The 19,633-nt window shown below is 47.9% G+C and overlaps 1 protein-coding gene across 2 annotated transcripts in view; it reads right to left on the minus strand.

Moving 5' to 3' along the window:
* Positions 1-19,633, minus strand: part of gtf2h4 (general transcription factor IIH, polypeptide 4) — a 130,889-nt gene that overhangs the window by 86,140 nt on the left and 25,116 nt on the right. For both annotated transcript variants that reach the window (XM_059970843.1, XM_059970842.1), the window contains 3 exons: positions 15,474-15,575; positions 14,799-14,919; positions 8,986-9,090 (listed from right to left, as the gene is read on the minus strand). In XM_059970843.1, the coding sequence (XP_059826826.1) occupies positions 8,986-9,090; positions 14,799-14,911 (218 nt within the window). In that variant the 5' untranslated portion in view covers positions 14,912-14,919; positions 15,474-15,575. The remainder of the gene's footprint in view (positions 1-8,985; positions 9,091-14,798; positions 14,920-15,473; positions 15,576-19,633) is intronic.

The raw sequence follows: 19,633 nt of genomic DNA on the forward strand, positions 1-19,633 counted from the left end.
AGGGGTGGGTAAGGTGCTGGGGAGTAGGTATAGAGGAAATGTCAGGGGTAAGTTTTTTTTTACTCAGTGGTGAGTGCATGGAATGGGCTGCCGGCAACTGTGGTGGAGGCGGATACGATGGGTCTTTTAAGAGACTTTTGGATAGGTACATGGAGCTCAGCAATTACTAGGCTTACCCTTAGCCCTCTATTTTTCTAAGGTAGGGATGTGTTCGGCACAGCTTTGTGGGCCGAAGGGCCTGTATTGTGCTGTAGATTTTCTATGTTTCTATGTCTACTCTTTTCCTAGACGCTGCCTGGCCTGCTGAGTTCCTTCAGCACTTTGTGTGCATTGCTCGATAAGTTGATTTAATTTTTCCAAAGCTGGAAAAAGAACCCAAATACCAGTGATATGGGGAAGGGGGGGGGGGGGGTGGGAAGATAGGAGGGAAAAGCGTGCCCAAACTTCCTCGTCTGGCTGCCACAGAACACTGCTCCACATCCAGTGAGGTTGTGGAGTCAGGAGGCACAAGGGATTCTGCAGATGCTGGGAATCTGACGCACTCAGGTCAATAGGAAAGGTGCCATTCAACTAGAAAGCATACAAAGGGGGTTACAGGGATGCCCCAGTAAGATGGCGGCACGCTCAGGCACAGCGGCCTTTCTGAGTGGAATGAAAGGTGTAATTCTTGTATTTAAGACTTGTTTTTGCACTCATAAGACACTGTAGGATAGGAAAAATATCAAGTACTGCAGGTCTACCTCACTACTGAGTGGCAGGATAATGGTGCAGGTGGACTTGCTGTGCACCGAGCTGTGGCACTGAACGGAGGTGTGTGCCGCCCAACGGACGGTGTAGGACATTACGCTGTAATCACAAGATATTGGGAATGTCGTACTCCGTAAGTTCAGCTCATTGGCAAGACCGGCGGCCGGGGAGCCGCGTAGCCTCGGTTGTGGCGAGCAGCAGCCCCTCATTCATTGCTCGGGATCGCCTGTTGCCGACGCTGGAGCTGGCCCCTCCAGAAGAGGGGGGTTGGATTCCCTTTGTCTGCGGCTGCTCCAGGACCATCGATCTCCAGGTCAAGACACTCAGGGACCTGAGCTATATCACTGCTTGTTAATATAATTTTGTGTTCGGGTGTTTTTCCACTATCCTAGTTATATGTGCTGTGTGTGACCCCAGACATACGCTTTTTCATCTGACAATTAAACTTGAATGTGAACATGTCACTGGAACCAGAGAGGTTGAGCAGGTTGGGACTTTCCTCATTGTGGTGTACAGGAGATCGAGAGGTGATCTTAGAGTATAAAATCAGGAGCTGCACAGAGAGGGTTAACACAGTCTTTTTCCCCCAGACAAGGAATCAAGAACAAGAGACAGGGCAGAGGTTTAAGTTGAGAGTGGAGAAATTTAAACAGGAAACACTGGCATCCTTTTCAGCCAGAGAGGGATCTCTATCTGGAATGAGCTGCCAGAGGAAGTGGGTGAGGCAGATATATTATCATTTAAAGGTACACGGCTAGGAAAGGTTGAGAGGGATGTGGGCCAAATGCAGGCGAATAGGACTGGCTTTGGTGGGCATCTTGGTTGGCATAGACTGGTTAGGCTTACAGGCCCATTTTCATGCTGTGATTCCAGGAATATAATGCACAAAATGCTTGAGGAACAGTGGGTCAGGCAGCATCCATTGAGAGCACTGCCCTGTCCTAAGCAGTTACTTACTAGCTCCGTGTGACCCACTACCACACCGGGCCCCGGGGAGAATGGCAGAGAAATCACACAGACAGCACATGGGGGCAAAGTCTCCAGTCCAAACATCACCGATGTGTGCTGCTCCATCGGTGTCACACACACTACCAGGCCAGGCAGTCAGAGGGTCCTGTCCAGCTGAGTGTTACCCCTCCATCTGATTGTTCAGAAGCAATGTGCTGCAGTGGAGATATAGCTCATGCATTCTGCTTACCCCTCTGGGACCGGGTGGCGTAGTGGGTCACACACTGCCCCCTCCCCCTCTGGGACCGGGTGGCGTAGTGGGTCACACACTGCCCCCTCCCCTCTGGGACCGGGTGGCGTAGTGGGTCACACACTGCCCCCTCCCCTCTGGGACCGGGTGGCGTAGTGGGTCACACACTGCCCCCTCCCCTCTGGGACCGGGTGGCGTAGTGGGTCACACACTGCCCCCTCCCCCTCTGGGACTGGGTGGCGTAGTGGGTCACACACTGCCCCCTCCCCCTCTGGGTGGCGTAGTGGGTCACACACTGCCCCCTCCCCCTCTGGGACAGGGTGGCGTAGTGGGTCACACACTGCCCCCTCCCCCCTGGGACCGGGTGGCGTAGTGGGTCACACACTGCCCCCTCCCCCTCTGGGACCGGGTGGCGTAGTGGGTCACACACTGCCCCCTCCCCCCTGGGACCGGGTGGCGTAGTGGGTCACACACTGCCCCCTCCGGGACGGGGTGGCGTAGTGGGTCACACACTGCCCCCTCCCCCTCTGGGACTGGGTGGCGTAGTGGGTCACACACTGCCCCCTCCCCCTCTGGGTGGCGTAGTGGGTCACAGACTGCCCCCTCCCCCTCTGGGACCGGGTGGCGTAGTGGGTCACACACTGCCCCCTCCCCCTCTGGGACAGGGTGGCGTAGTGGGTCACACACTGCCCCCTCCCCCTCTGGGACAGGGTGGCGTAGTGGGTCACACACTGCCCCCTCCCCCTCTGGGACCGGGTGGCGTAGTGGGTCACACACTGCCCCCTCCCCCTCTGGGACCGGGTGGCGTAGTGGGTCACACACTGCCCCCTCCCCCTCTGGGACCGGGTGGCGTAGTGGGTCACACACTGCCCCCTCCCCCTCTGGGACCGGGTGGCGTAGTGGGTCACACACTGCCCCCTCCCCCTCTGGGACCGGGTGGCGTAGTGGGTCACACACTGCCCCCTCCCCCTCTGGGACCGGGTGGCGTAGTGGGTCACACACTGCCCCCTCCCCCTCTGGGACCGGGTGGCGTAGTGGGTCACACACTGACCCCTCCCCCTCTGGGACCGGGTGGCGTAGTGGGTCACACACTGCCCCCTCCCCCTCTGTGACCGGGTGGCGTAGTGGGTCACACACTGCCCCCTCCCCCTCTGGGACCGGGTGGCGTAGTGGGTCACACACTGCCCCCTCCCCCTCTGGGACCGGGTGGCGTAGTGGGTCACACACTGACCCCTCCCCCTCTGGGACCGGGTGGCGTAGTGGGTCACACACTGCCCCCCTCCCCCTCTGGGACCGGGTGGCGTAGTGGGTCACATACTGCCCCCTCCCCCTCTGGGACCGGGTGGCGTAGTGGGTCACACACTGCCCTTTCGCTTCCACAGATGCTGCCAGACCCACCGAGCTCCCCCAGCAGTATGGCGCCCCTTGTCAGTGCAGACGTCACCGGAGAATGAGTACAGAGTGGGGGATGTGAGCCCACAGCCTCAGGAAAAATGAGTGGGGGGAGGGAGAGGGGGAGTGTGGAGTGAGGCTAAAGTGCAAACAGTACACTCCATAAGACACAGCAGCTGAATTAGGCCATTTAGCCCATCCAGTCTGCACCACCATTTCATCATGGAGGAATTCATTTCCCCCTCAACCCATTCCTCCAACCTTCCCCTGTGACCTTTCACTCCCTGACTAATGAAGAACCTATCAAACCTCTGCCTTAAATACACCCAATGATGTGACCCCCACAGCCATCTGTGGCAACGTCTTAACTCCCCCACCACAGGAGGCATCCTCTCTACCTAGGCATTCGGTAGATTTCAATGAGATGTTTTCTCATTCTTCTAAATTCCAGCAAGGCAGAGAGCTGTCAATTGTTCCTCATACAATACGCCTTTCACTCCCAGAACCATGCTCGTGAACCTGCTCTGAACCTCTCCAATGCCAGCACGTCCTTTCTTAGATAAGGGACCTAAAACGGTTCACAATACTCCATGAGGCCTCACTAGTGCCTTATGAAGCCTCAACATTACATCCTTGCTTTTATATTTCAGTCCTCACGAAATGGATTTTAACATTGCAATTGCCTTCCTCACTGGCTCAACCTGCAAATTAACCTTCACAGGGAGTCCCACACAAGGACTAACATGTCCCTTTGCAGCTGAAATTTCTAAATTGGAAAATAGTCTTTAATTTTACTCCTAACAAAATGCATCACCATACACTTCCTGACATTGTCTTCCATTTGCCGCTTCTCCTGATCTCTCCAAATCCCTCTGCAGCCTCCCTGCTTCAACTCTACTGCTCCCTCTCGCTACCATCCACAAACTTTGCCACAATTCCATCCTACATACAGTGTAAACAGCAGTCCCAACACAGACCCGTGTGGAACACCACTGGCAGCCAGTCAGAAAAGGCTCCCTTGATTCGCAGCCTTTGCCTCCTGCCATTCGGCGTCAAACCTCCTTTATTAACACATCCTGCGTTGAGAGGTGTGACCATGTTGCCCCAACCCTCCTCACCACTTAATCATCAGCTGCCCTGAGTAAACAGCACTAACCAGTTGTAATCAATACACAGCAAGTCTGCCATTAGTTTCCAGCTGAAGGTGTTCAGTGAGTTGCACTTTTCCAATTACATTGCTTAATCATCTCCTTTGTGTCAGGTTACAGACTGCATCGCTCAGAATGGATTGCAGCAAACATCTGATAGGTGCCTGGATAATTATTGCTTCCAATTTCACTCCCCATCTAGGGAAGCTGAAAGTAAGGCTGAGGAACAGTACCTCTGGACAAATTATACCCTTGCAAGATCAATATTAAGGTCAAAATTACAGATAATGGTTCTGCCATTCCATATTTACACTGCTGGGTCCCCTCTATTTCTTTAGTGGCAGAGGGAGAGAGACAGACACACAGCTCTGGTAATTCAGGTTTAATGCCCACCTCCTGCCCACAGTACTGGTTATGTGGAGTATGCACATTCTGCATGGAACTATGTGGGCTTACACCCCCATACACACCAACAAAAGTGCAGGTATGTAGGTAAATTCAATTTCATGTTTAATTATCACTCAAGACATTAATACAACCGAATGAAACAGCATTCCTCTGGGGCCAAGGTGTAAAACGTACACAGCACTTTCAAAATAGCAAACAGTCACAAAAAAAACCACATACCTACACAGCCCGAACGATCTGTTGCACAAGTTGACGGTACAGCTCCTTGCAGTGTGCAGGACACAGGCAATCCAGCCTGACCCTCCGTGATCGAACACTGGAGGGCAGAACTGACAGGAGAGACACCAAACAACACTGCCTCCGCCTGCACTGCAGCAGCAGGCAACCCCACGGCTTGAGGCCTACAACCGAGGACATGCAGCTGGCTCGCTGTCTGTTGTACCACCAAAGGAGGCAAGCAGGCCTGTGGCATCTTACGTTAGCAATGCCCGACAGGAATCGTCCAAGTCAATCACCCATGGTTACACTGACCACTGCCGTTATGCACCGATGGCCCCCTGCTGCAGGCAGCCGCACAGTCTGCACTAAGGTCAGCCCCTGTGACACCCCAGCTAGCTGCTCCGATCGGCAAGCAGCACGAAGCTCAGCACCATCTCGCAACTGTAAAAAAGACTTTTAACAAAGCAAAGAAAAAACACCTTTGGTTCACCCGAGGCCAGTATGTCTGAACTCACCACCATCTTACCAGTAAGAGGTAAAATGGGATTAGTGTAAGTGGGTGCTTCGAGTCAGAGTCACACAGCAGGGAAACAGGCCCATCGGCCCAACCAAGAAGCCCCATCAAGCTAGCCCAATTTTCCAGCATTTCACCCATAAGTTAAACCTTTCCAATTCACAAATCTATCCAATTTTTAAAAAAAAGAGTTGCTGTTGTACCTGTGGCAGCACATTCCACAATATACCACCCTTTTCAATGTTTCTCCTCTCACAACCCCACGTTGTCCAGTCCGTGATACCCCAATAGTGGGAAAAAGACCCGAGTACATTCTCCCTATCCGTACTCATGACTATGTACACATCTATAAGAGGGTCAGCACGGGATTGATGGGCCGAAGTGCCTACCACTGTGCTGTTTAACTCCACGCCTCGTTTCTAAAGCAGTGCTTTTCACCTTGCATCGCCAATCCTTTGGTCATTTAATGGGGAGGCACGTTGCGTAGCGGTTAGTGCAATTTCTTTACAGCTCTAATGGGGGTTCAATTCCCACTGATGTCTGCGAGGAGTTTGAGAGCTCTCGCCTCGCCGTTTTCTTCTGCACGCTGCGGATTCCTCCCACGGTCTAAACATGCGAGGTTAGGCTAGTGAGTTGTGGGCACTGGAAATGTAGCAACACTTTGCAGGCTGCCCCAACCACAATCCCCTCTGATTTGCCTTGACACAAATGACATATTTCACAGGATGCTTTGACATACAGGTGACAAATAAAGGTAATCTTTTCCATCTTCTTCCTCATATCGTGCTCCCATTACTCTCCCCGTCCCCCACCCGCCACTTCCTCCATGTCAAAAATCTTTCTGATGCTAGGACATTGATTTCTCTCTCATTCTGCTTGATCTACTAATACATCCAGCATGGTTAAGGGTTTTACATCTGTATTAAGGGTTCAATGAGGTTACCTCTACTTTGTCCCTCAACATACTTTCTTTATCTGCAATCCTTCATTTCTCCCAAAATCCAAAAAAAGCTTTCTCAACTCTAAAGCTAGACATCAAGGTGAGTTAAAAAGGAAAATATAATTCATGATTCTCTCATCAGCAATTCGGTGCTGCAGAATGCAAAGCTGAGTCATCAACATGTACAGCAAGAAAAGGAGAGTCGAAAAGTAATTTTCTGTTGATTTAGTTACCATTTTCTCTGCCACATATATTGCCTGAGAGGGAGGTCTATGCTGCATCTCACATTTTTGGGCAGTGAATTGGTAAATTCTATATGGTTGATTTTCTATGAGCAGAATTACTTTGTCATTTAACTTTCCTATGCTTGCTCGTATTTTTTACATAATCACCTATGTACACTCTTTGGCCACTTCATAACTCATGTACCTATGTTCATGGTCTTCTGGGGCTGCAGCCCTTCCACTTACGGTTTGACATCTTGTGAGTTCAGAGTTGCCCTTCTGCACACTGTTGTAGAGCTTGGTTATTTCACTCTCCTGTCAGCTTGAACTAGTCTGGCCATTTCTCCTCGCACCTCTCTCACTAACAAGGCTTCTTCGCCCACAGGCAGTTCTTTGCTTTCTTGCACCATTTTCTGTACTCTCTCAAGACTTGTGCGTGAAAATCCAAGGCGCTCAGCAGTTTCTGAGATACTCAAACCAAAAATAATTTCATGGCCAAAGTTTCTTCCCCATTCTGCTGTTTGGTCTGAACAACGGAACCTCTTTAGCATGTCTGCATGCTTTTATGCAGCGAGTTGCTGCCAAGTGGTTGGCTGATTAGACACTTGCATTAATGAGCAGATGTATCCATGTAAAGTGGCCACCAAGGGTACATGTAATTGATAAGTGCGTTTTCCTGTACTTGTGGTATGGTTGCTTCTGTATTTTTCCAAGCTTTCAAAAGCTTCTTAGTTTTTCCTCCAGCAGCTGTCATGCCTCTTGAATTTGGCTATTTTATAGATTAATTGGTGTCACTGGAGCTTGGTCTGAGTCTGAAAGAACAATGACTTTTTTTATCTTTGTCTTTACTTGTTCCTTCTTCATTCTTGAAATACTTAACAAAATGACTGTACATAACAAGTTTTAAGCCTCATTCTTGAATCTGAACATCTGGATTGCAAAACCACCAGGAATCAACGGGGGTTGCCTAGCAACTTAGAGGTCCAAGGTAGAATGCAGCCCACAGATAACCCTGCAGAACTGAACTGCTGGTGGTGCAATTATAAATCTTATTACATTTTTTAATTCATCTTAATTTCTAGTTTTAGAGTTGAGGGAGATTTTTAGATTTTGGGAGAATCAAGGATTATTGATGACAGGAAAGAAAGCAAGTTGAGGACAAAGTTAACATTTTTGAACACCAGGAGAGACCAAGGAGGGTATATGGCTGACTCTAGGTCCCCTGCACATATTATAAATTTTAGTTTAATGGAGTTGAGGCTTCTGATACGAGGAAATATAGAAGCAAGGCAGCACAGTGCTGCTGTCAGAGGAGCCACTGCCTCACAGCACCAGGGATCTGCGCCTGATCCTGACCTCTGGTACCATGCATCAAGTTTGCATGTTCTTCCTGTAGCCACATGATTTCCCTTTCCTATGACCAAGAACATGCAGGCTTTGTGGGTTAACTGCCTGTTGTAACTTCCCCCAATGCATAGGTGAGTTTAGGAATCTGTAGTAGTTACAGTCAGAGTTACACAGCGTGGGACTAGTCCCTTTGCTCCATCATCTCCATACTGACCTAGATTTCCATTTACCCACATTCGGCTCAACCTTTCCTGCCCATCTACTTGTCCCAGTTCCTTTGAAATGTTGTTAACGTACCAGCCTCTTTCCATATACTGTGCACCCACCAGAGCACAGTTTTTCCCTCAGGATCGTATTAAATCTCGCGCCCTCTCACCTTAAACATGCGCCCTCTAGTTCTTGATTCCCCATTGGGGAAAAGATTGCTCATTCATCTATCCCTACACCCCTTGTGAATTTATGCACCTCTGTTCTGTCAGATCACCCCTCATTCTCCAACACTCCAGAGAATTGTCCCAACCTTTTCAACCTCTCTTCATAACTCAGTCCTTCCAAGTCCTAGTAACTTCCTCATAAATCTTCTTTCAGCTTTGGGACATCTTTACTGCAGCAGGTTGACCAAAACTGAGCACAATATTACAAAGATGGTCTCAACAGTGCCTCGTACAACAATCGTGGTTGATGATTGGTGGTCAGCACAGAGAGCTGGAGGGCCTGTTTCTTCAGAAATACCTTTTCCTGAAGTCCGTTTCCCCAATGACACAGAGGAAACCGCCTTCAAGGGAAGGCATTTCTGCTACAGCCCATCAAGTCACAGCGAGAGAGTAGTGAGTGTGGTGGAAATATACCGTTGGCTGTCCTTCTTTACCCAGAAGGTGATGCCAGCCTGGGGCAAGGGCTGATCCAGGAACAGCAGTCGCATCACGTAGTTCCGAGCCAGCATCGGCAGTTCCCTGAGAAACGGAAGGAAAAGGAAGCATTTAGTGTGACAGGAGCATTCCTACCGCAATGGTGGACTGGACACAGCCAGCAAGGAGGAGCACAAAGACCCATTATATATTTGGCCTGATACTCAGCTCCCTGTTGTCTTCTCTCCACATTGGCAGGATAGTATGATGTTGTCCTTTTGGGAACTCCATCATTTCCCCCAGACCCCTCCCCAGTCGGTTCACCCCTGTACTTTACTCCTTCCTCCCCTCCCCCTACCCCTGCACCCCTCCCAGCTCTCACTCCTGCATAGGGTGAATACCCTATCTTATTCACCCAACACCTTCCCGAGTCTGTTCACTCAACTCCTTCCTTCCCACTACACCGATCCCAAGTCTCACTCATGCACAACTCCATCCTACCCATCCCGAGTCTATTCACTCCTGCACTTAAATCCTTCCTTCCCAAACCCTAACACCCTCACCCTTGAGCTTTCTAGGGTGGGAATTTCACATGAGGTTTACTTCACCGTGGGGCGCGCTGTAGTTGTGTGAGCATGGTTGTGTCAGTCAGCCAGGAAAGGACACCACTGAGTTTCGATGTGTCCGGTTTCTATGAGACCAGGTGTCAGCTAGTCCACAGGCTGATGATCTCCCATTGTTACTTCGCATCTTTGGTACACAATGATGGGCAGTGCTACAAGCTAGCCCAGGTTCAACCCCAGCATCTTGAATTCAGGCTTTCTAGAGTGGGGCAATGTCATTTTCCTCAGCATTTGGTTGGGCACCTTGCTCAGCACTGACCAGATGGGCCAAAGGGCCTGTCTCTGTGTAGTGGGACTCCAGGACTCTGACCCCCAGATGAGAGATCGGTGAGATGCAATCATTTTAATTGTCCTGAAGCGGGGTCAGGGCCTGAAATGCCCATCGTTTATTCAGTTCCATAGACGCTGCCTGACCTGCTGAGTTTCTCTATCATTTTGTGTGTGCTGCTTTGAATTTTCAGCGCCTGCAGACTTCCTTGCATTTATCATTTTAACTGTACTGAGGAAGAAACCACCTCCACTGCACAGAACTCACTATCACTCCACTAGGCTCACTACCACCTCTACTTCCTCAGGAAGACTAAAGAAATGCCCCATGTGCCCTTCGACTCTTACCATTCTATCTGGAGGGCATAATGACTTGGTGCGACAACCGGAAGAAACTGCAGAGAGTTGTGGGCACAGCTCAGCACATCATGGAAACCAGCCACCCCTCCATAGACTCTCGCTGCCTCAGTAAAGCAACCAGCAGGTTGTAGATGTTTAAAGAGCAAACACGAGGAAATCTGCAGATGCTGGAAATTCAAACAACAACACACACGAAATGCTGGTGGAACACAGCAGGCCAGGCAGCATCTATAGGGAGAAGCGATGTTGACGTTTCGAGCCGAGACCCTTCGTCAGGACATCGCTTCTCCCTGTAAATGCTGCCTAGCCTGCTGTGTTCTACCAGCATTTTGTGTGTGTTGTTGGTTGTAGATGTTGTTCCTTATTTAAGAAAGGGAGTAGAGATAGCCCAGGAAATTATAGACCGGTGAGTCTTACCTCAGTGGTTGGTAAGTTGATGGAGAAGATTCTGTGAGGCAAGATTTATGAACATTTGGAGAGGTATAATATGATTAGGAATAGTCAGCATGGCTTTGTCCAAGGGCAGGTTGTGCCTTACGAGCCTGACTGAATTTTTCTGAGGAAGTGATTAGACACATTGATGAAGGAAGAGCAGTAGATATAGTGTATATGGATTTCAGCAAGGCTTATTGAGAAAGTAAAGAGGCATGGGATCCAAAGAGACATTGCTTTGTGGATCCAGAACTGGCTTGCCCACAGACGGCAAAGAGTGGTGTGCCTCAGGGATCTGTTCTGGGACCCCAACTCTGATTTTTTATAAATGACCCTGATGAGGAAGTGGAGGGATGGGTTAGTAAGTTTGCTGATGACACAAAGGTTGGCGGTGTTGTGGATAGTGTGGAGGGCTGTCGGAGGCTACAGCGAGACATTGATAGGATGCAAAACTGGGCTGAGAAGTGGCAGATGGAGTTCAACCCAGATAAGTGTGAAGTGGTTCATTTTGGTAGGTCAAATATGATGGCAAAATAGAGTATTAAAGGTAAAACTTGACATTGTGGAGGATCAGAGGGATCTTGGGGTCCAAGTCCATTGGATGCTCAAAGCAGCTGCGCAGGCTGACTCTGTGGTTAAGAAAGCACATGGTGTATTGGCCTTCATCAATCGTGGAATTAAATATGGTCAGACTCCACTTGGGAGTACTGCGCTCATTTCTGTTTGCCTCACTACAGGAAGGATGTGGAAGCCATAGAAAGGGTACAGAGGAGATTTACAAGGATGTTGCCTGGATTGGGGAGCATGCGTTGAGAGAATAGGTTGAGTGAACTCGACCTTTTCTCCTTGGAGCAATGGAGGATGAGACATGACCTGATAGAGGTGAATAAGATAGAGGCATTGATCATGTAGAAATAGTCAGAGGCTTTGTCACAGGACTGAAATGGTTGCCACAAGACAGCCCAGGTTTAAGGTCAACACGAGGAAATCTGCAGATGCTGGAAATTCAAACAACAACACACACAAAATGCTGGTGGAACACAGCAGGCCAGGCAGCATCTATAAGGAGAAGCACTGTCGACGTTTTGGGCCGAGACCCTTCGTCAGGACTAATTGAAAGGAAAGATAGTAAGAGAATTGAAAGTAGTGGGGGGGGGGGGGGGGGGGGGAGGGGGAAATGCAAAATGATATGAGAAGACCGGAGGGGGTGGGGTGAAGCTGAGAGCCGGAAAGGTGATTGGCAAAAGGGATACATAGCTGGAGAAGGAAAAAGATCATTGGATGGGAGGCTTAGGGGGAAAGAAAGGGGGAGGGATCACCAGAGGGAGATGGAGAACAGGGAGAGTGATGGGCAGAAAGAGAAAAAAAAAGGAGGGGGGGATAAAAAAACTAAATATATTAGGGATGGGGTAACGGGAGGAGGGGCATTAACAGAAGTTAGAGAAAATGTTTATGCCACCAGGTTGGAGGCTACCCTGCCAGTATATAAGGTGTTGTTCCTCCAACCTGAGTGTGGCTTCATCTTGACAGTGGAGGAGGCCATGGATAGACATATCAGAATGTAAATGGGATGTGGAATTGAAATGTGTGGCCACTGTGAGATCCTGCTTTCTCTGACAGACAGAGCGTAGGTGCTCAGTGAGATGGTCTCCCAGTCTGTGTCGGGTCTCACCAATATATAAAAGGCCACACCAGGAGCACAGGACGCAGTATACCACACCAGCCGACTCATAGGTGAAGTGTCACCTCACCTGGAAGGACTGTCTGGGTCCCTGAAGGGTGGTGAGGGAGGAAGTGTAAGGACAGGTGTAGCACTTGTTCCGCTACAGGATAAGTGCCAGGAGGGAGATCGGTGGTAAGGGATGGGGGTGGGGGGGAAGGGGAGACGAATGGACAAGGGAGATGTGTAGGGAGCGATCCCTGCGGAAATTTAACAGGTTTAAGGTGCTGGGGAGTAGGTACAGAGGAGATGTTGGGGTAAGATGTCAGAGTGGTGAGTGCGTGGAATGAGCTGCCAGCAACGGTGGTGGAGGTGGACATGATAGGACAGGGGTGGGCAAACTTTTTGACTTGAGGGCCACAAAGGGTTCTAAAATTTGACAGGGGGGCCGGACCAGGAGCAGATGGACGGAGTGTTTTGGTAATACACCTCATAAGAGAAAATAAAATATCATGGGATATGTAGAAAACATGTGCTTTAATTTCAATTGAAAATGAACAAATGCATTACAACAAAATATCTGTCTTTGAAGTCCCATGGTATTTAGCTATTTATTGAAATGACTTTTAAAACACTGAAAATTAAATGAATAAAATACAGCTTTTTTTTTTAATAGTAACAGTTATTATTTTAAAGCACTGAAAATTCTGTTATCCTTCAAGATATTATCATCATCACTCTCCTCCTGACTGTCTTTATTTCAAAAACGGTAGGAGATGCAGGTCTACTTGTCCTGCTCCTTCTTATTCAATTGTCCCCTGTGCCAAAACTCAACAACGGCCAGCACAATGACAAAGCAGGGAGAGCGCGCCGGTATGCGGAGCTCTGTGCTCGCAAATCCCCGCAGGCGATCTCTCTTAGCCGGAACGCTGGCTAATTGTGAGCCGGTTCGGATGTGCCAGGAAATGGGTCGCCACCAGGTCACAAAGTAAAGCACAAATGTGGAGTAATACGCTGCACCTCAACAAAGGTCAATGTATATAGAGTGCGTCATCTATTGGGAAAATGCCAGAATTGCGGGGAGAAAACGTTAACAAGGTTTATTAATATAATTTCATCAAGTTCTGCGGGCCGGATTAAAAAGCTTAACGGGCCGCATATGGCCCGCGGGCCGTAGTCTGCCCATGCCTGTGATAGGGTCTTTTAAGAGACTTTTGGATAGGTACATGGAGCTTAGTAAAACAGAGGGCTATGGGTAAGCCTAGTAATTCCTAAGGTAGGGACATGTTCGGCACAACTTTGTGGGCTGAAGGGCTTGTATTGTGCTGTAGGTTTTCTGTGTTTCTATAATCAAAGAACCCAGCCACCCTGGCATTCTCTCTTCCCTCATCAGGGAGAAGGTGCAAACGTTGTACCAGGCTCAAGGACAGCTGTTTTCAGACTCTTGTAAAGATAAGATGGTCGTTTGGTGTCTCAATCTGTCATGTTATAATCTCTCACCATATTATCTATTTGCCCTGCACTTCCTCTGTGGCTTTTACACTTCTTTCTGCATTACGAGGGGTGATTGATAAGTTTGTGGCCTAGGGTAGAAGGAGATGAGTTATTAACTTCAAACTTTCTGCATTATCACTCAAGGAGTTGAACTGCATGTTCATGTAACGAGAGCTGGATAACTCATCTCTTTCTACCTTAGGCCTCAGACTTATCACCCATCTGTGGACCCTTTCTGGAGGTCCAAGATACGGCTAGACTAAGTGTGTAAATGGAGGAGGGGATTATGTTGAAGAATAAATGTGCTAGGCTTTCTAAAATTGACTCATACCTTGGGTGATTGATAAGTTCATGACCTCTCCCCTCCACCCCCCCCCTTTATTGTGTTGGCTTGTTCTAGCCAAGATGGGTTTGGGCCTGTATTTGGTGAGGATGAGAGGGGATCTCATTGAAAATCCACTGTTGGGAGAGTAGATTAACAGAGGGTACAGCCACATAATAGAAAGATGTCTCTTTAGAACATCGAAGAAGAATTTCTTTAGCCAGAGGTGGTGAATCTGTGGCTGTGGAGGGCAAGTAGAGGTTGACATTCTTGATTAGCAAGGATGTCAAAGGTCACACAGAGAAGTCAGGAGAATGGGGCTGGGAAGAATAATCAATCAGCTAAATGGCCATATTCTGCTCCTGTCTTATGGAAGTATCATCCAGTATCCAGTGAAACTTCACACGTCACGGTAAACATACTTAGTATAACCACACTGCGCCCACTAACTGCACCATCCCCACTGCAATCAGACCGTGCCAACTGTAACTGCACCATCCTCACTGTAATCAGGCAGTCCCCACTGTAACTGCACCATCCCCACTGTAATCAGACCGTGCCAACTGTAACTGCGCCATCCCCACTGTAATCAGGCAGTGCCCACTGTAACTGCGTACTGGCTGCATCAAGCCCACTATGACCGACCACGTCCTACCTGAAGACGGCCAGGCAGGTGGCCGGGTGATTGTACAGCTTGTCGAGGATGGCCGGGCTGAGACTCCTCAGGTACTCGTGGAGGTTCTTGCACTTCAGCCTTTCCTGCTGCATGGTTGGCACTGCAGGCAGAGGGAGGTGGGAGAAACAGTCAGGTCAGCAAGTGGCCGCTGTGAAGCCGAAATCCAGTGCTTGTTCCCAGTTATATTACACCACCGGGCAGCAAGTAGATGAAGCTGATAGAACTGCTGCCTCATGGTCACCAAGTTCGATTCTGACCCCTGTGGAGTTTCCACCTTTCTCCAATGGACCGTGAGGGCCACAACTCCTTTCTTGCTGACTGGGAGCACTGTTCCCTCTAAGTTGTGTGGGTGTGCAGCTATGCAGGAACTGAAATACTCTCGGGCACTTTACTGCACAGCTGGAATTTTCTTTTATACAATGTCAATATCATTTTAAAATTATGCTAAATAATTTTGAAAACTATGTTAATATATTTGTGAAATACCCTGTAATTGTGTTCATGAATATAATCCATAAATTTTCTAAATAATAAATGCACAACCATTACTTTGTAACATTTTAGAGCTTCAACGTATTTACATCGCCAGTGTTTCAAGTAACACTACTATTACAGATTGTAACAAGGAACACCGTACGGAAGCCGGTAGCTTACCGTTAATGAACTGTTCACCCGCGGTTTACTGTTCATCAAGTGCTGCGCAGTCTCCAGGTCGTGCAGAAGTTTCCTGCTCGGAGTAATGGGTGCCGGGAGCAGCTGTAAAAGAAAATTATTGGGAGCTTTGGTTACGTTTCTGCTGTAGATTGCTTTGACTGTGCAGGTGAACAGTGGAATTTGAAGGGAGATGTGAATTTCTGGTGAATAAAATGAAATTAGTGTAAAATTGATGTTTTGCTCAGTGGGGGGGGATGCTAATACTTTTTGCTGGTGGGGAGGGGCATCATTATTTTGCTGCTTATGCATGGGAGGGGGAGTTGGGGGCTTTGGGGTTCTAACATTTAACTGTCATTCATTCTTTGGGGCACTCCTCTGATTTTGCAGATGGTTGTGAAGAAAGTTTCAGGATGTGTATTGTATACATTTCTCTGACATTCAATGTACCTTTGAAAATCAACATCAATGGGTGCTTGATGGCCAACATGGACTCGATCAGCTAAATGTCCTTTTTCATGCAACATGATCCCACGAGTTGACCCCGGAGGTCAGAGGTTAACCACAAATACCCTAGTGAGATCCATGGACAATTCCCATTTCCTAGTTAACCCACACCATCTTCACTTAGGGAATGAGCAAGGCATAGAAGTCTCTGTTACAGGGTGCCGTAGGGGTAAAAACAGAGGCACTTCAGAAGTTTGAAGTAAATGCATAATGAAAGTGCATATAGGACTCCAAGATTCATTTTCTTGGGGGCATTCACAGTAAATACAAAGAGATACTATAGACTCAATGAAAAATTACAAAGAGAAACAGACAACCAGTGTGCAAAGGATGACAAATTGTGCAAATACAAAATAATACTAGCAATAAATATCAAGAACTTGAGATGAAGAGTTCTTGAAAGTGAGTCTATAGGTTGTGGAATCACTTTGGTTTTGGGCTGAGTGAAGTTATCCCCTCTGGTACAACAACCTGATGTTTGAGGGGTACTAACTGTTCCTGAACCTAGTAGAAAGGGAAATCACACAAAATACCAGACAAACTCACCAGGTCAGGCAGTGTTTACGGCAGGGACTTAACAGTCACAGCTTCAGGCCAAGATCCTCCATCGGGACTACTAATGAGGATCTCGGCTCAAAACGTTGGCTGTTTATTCACTTCCCTAAATGCTGCCTGACTTGCTGAGTTCCTCCAGTATTTTACGTGTGTTGCTCAAGATTTCCAGCATCTGCAGAAACCTCTGTGTGTCTGTAAGGCACTTAAGAGGAAGCTGAGGAAAAAAGGCACAGAAAACGATTTAACGTCAACTGTGAAGCAAATTGCAAGCAACATGAGACCCACTACAGACCAATCACAGCCAACACCCTGCTTCTCAGCTGCCCATAATAAATCCTCCACCCTGTGCAAAGGAAAGAGATATGACACGATGTGGCTCTTAAATATTACCTGAGTATTTGGAACTCATTTGTTTTTAATTTGGCATTTACCCTATCGTGGGACCAAAGAGTCACAAATAGATCTAATCGTGAAGTCAGCAGATGCAGAGCAGGGAAGATTTGGAACCAGCTCCTGTGGTAAAAAGCAAAGCAGATTTAAGGGGAAGCACGAGGAAGACAGAGGTGGAGGAATGTGCCTGTCGGGGTGAGATGAAAAGGGAAGGGAGGATCTGCTGGTGACTGTACGACAGGCGCGTTAGGCGTACTTTGTAGATGTCTGTACCCGCCTTCACCGGCGGTCAAGAGGGATCTCTCGTTCACTCCACCGCACTCTAATTAAGCAACTGTTAAATATCAGCCTCATAAAACTCAAACCATCAGCTTAAACTCTCCCTGCAGCTTACGCATGGGTGAGAATATGACAGAGTTGTACCTTAGTATCACACGGATAGTCCTGTCGTCAGTACAACCCTAACGCAGCATCCAATGGAGACGGACCTAGTGATACTGTATTAAACAAGGATAGATCTGAACCCTATTATTATACAGGGATTATACATGTCTCACCAAATACCCTAGCAAATTTCTACAGATGTTCTGAATGGTTGTTTCATGGCTTGGATCCAACACTGCAGAGGCTCGTAGGCTCAGCCGGTTCCGTCACGGGCACCATTGAGGACGTCGTCAACAGGTGGTGCCCCCAGAAGGCAGCACTGCAGCGTAGTTGTCAGGACGACGCTTTACAGTACAGGTGACATGGGCTCAATTCCCGCCACTGCCTGTAAGGAGTTTGTACGTCCTCCCCGTGACCACGTGGGTTTCCTCCAGGTGCTCCAGTTTCCTCCCACAGTCCCAAGACGTACCGGTTAGTAGGTCATGTAATTTGTCCCTCGAGTAGGTTAGGATTAAATTGGGTGGGGGGACGACTGCTGGGCGGAGTGGCTTGAAGGGCCTGTTCCATGCTGTAACTTAACAGATAAACAGAAAAATGAGCCTTACCACCTGGGACACGCCCCCTTCTCGTTACTAACATCAGCGAGCCAGAGGACGTTTCAGGAACAGCTCCATCGTCAGATTTACGAATGATCCATGAACCCACGGACACTGCTCTACTCTATATGTTTATTTTTTTATATACAGTGGATTCCGGTTCAACGGGAGCATCAGGACCAGTACACTGGCTGAATTAAGCTGCTACCCCAGTGAGCTGGTTTCATGGAAATGGTTAACAAAAGTATATTAAAAAAACTGACCAACAAATTACAAATGAAATACAGAACAAATTGGAACACTGCCAATACTACTACTGTACTTTGTTTATAATAGTTATCAACATCAGAATTCAGCCAGCATACTACTCCATGTTCTTTCAATTTAAAAAAAAAATCAGTGCAGGCACCTAGTACAGATACTGGACTTCCTTCATACAATGCTTTGGATGATTGCATCTTCAAAGACTTCATTTACACTGTAATATTCAAGATAATTATCGATACCTTCTAATTCTTCTTCATTCCTTAAAAGCTGAAGTAGCAAAGTTGTTTCATTTTCACTCCCAGCCGTTTCAGGCATCTCCAAGCCTAAATGCTTGAAACTGCAGCGAGTTCTGAATTGTCTCACTGTTCATTTCTCACCAACTATCAGTGGGTAATATCACTGATGAGAAGATGTACAGCAGAAAGGTATAGCAGCTGGTCGAGCGGTGTTGCAGCAACAACCTTGCGCTCAACGTCAGTAAGATCAAAGAATTGTTTGTGGACTTCAGAAAGGGCAAGACGAGGGCACACACCAGACTTCATCAAGAGATCAGTGGTGGAGAGCTCAAGCAGTTTCAAGTATCTGGGTAACATCCTGGGTCCAGCATGTCGATGCAGGTACAAAGGAGGCACGACAGCAGCTAAATTTCATTAGGAATTTGAGGAGAGTTGTTATATCCCCAAAGACACTTGCAAATTTCTACATTCGTGCCACGGAGAGCATTCTAACTGGCGGTGTTGCTATCTGGTACTGGGGGTGGGAGAGGCACCGCACAAGATCAAAATAAGCTGCAGAAAGTTGTGAAGTCGATCAACTCGATTGTGGGCACTTGCCTCCCCATTACCCGTTCTCTCTCATTTCTGCCACTCATCAGGAAGGAGGCACGGAGCCTGAAGGCAGACACTCAACGATTCAGGAACAGCTTCCTCCCGTCATCTGATATCCGAATAGATATTGAACCCATGAACTCTACTTCTACATTTTGCTGTTTCTGAACTACATATTTAGCTTTTTAAATATTATATATATTAAATATATACATACCCGATTCTGCTTTTTGAACACAAATACATGCAACTGACACTATTTAGATAAAAACGGTTCACTCCAAGTACAGTGTAGTTTCAAACAGCCTTGCAAGCGCATGTGACTGACGCAGTGAGAAACTGTTCGGGAACAGTCTCCTGTCCCAATTAAGCGCATCGTGTCCCTAATGAATTAAAGGAATCCCAGCTATTTTCTTAATTAGTTGTTTTTTCTTTTAAGAGTTGTCCCAAATAAGCAATTGGTCCCATCAACCAGAATCCACTGTTTCTTATTGTGATATAGTGATTTTTAATGTCTTGCACTGTACTGCTGCCACAAATCAGCAAATTTCACAGCATATGTCAATGATAACAAACTTCATTCTGACTGGAACTCACCAGTGCTGTACCCTGGTATGACACGGGTATAACCTTGTGC

Source organism: Hypanus sabinus, chromosome 5 (assembly GCF_030144855.1).
Source record: "Hypanus sabinus isolate sHypSab1 chromosome 5, sHypSab1.hap1, whole genome shotgun sequence".
Lineage (NCBI taxonomy): Eukaryota > Metazoa > Chordata > Chondrichthyes > Myliobatiformes > Dasyatidae > Hypanus > Hypanus sabinus.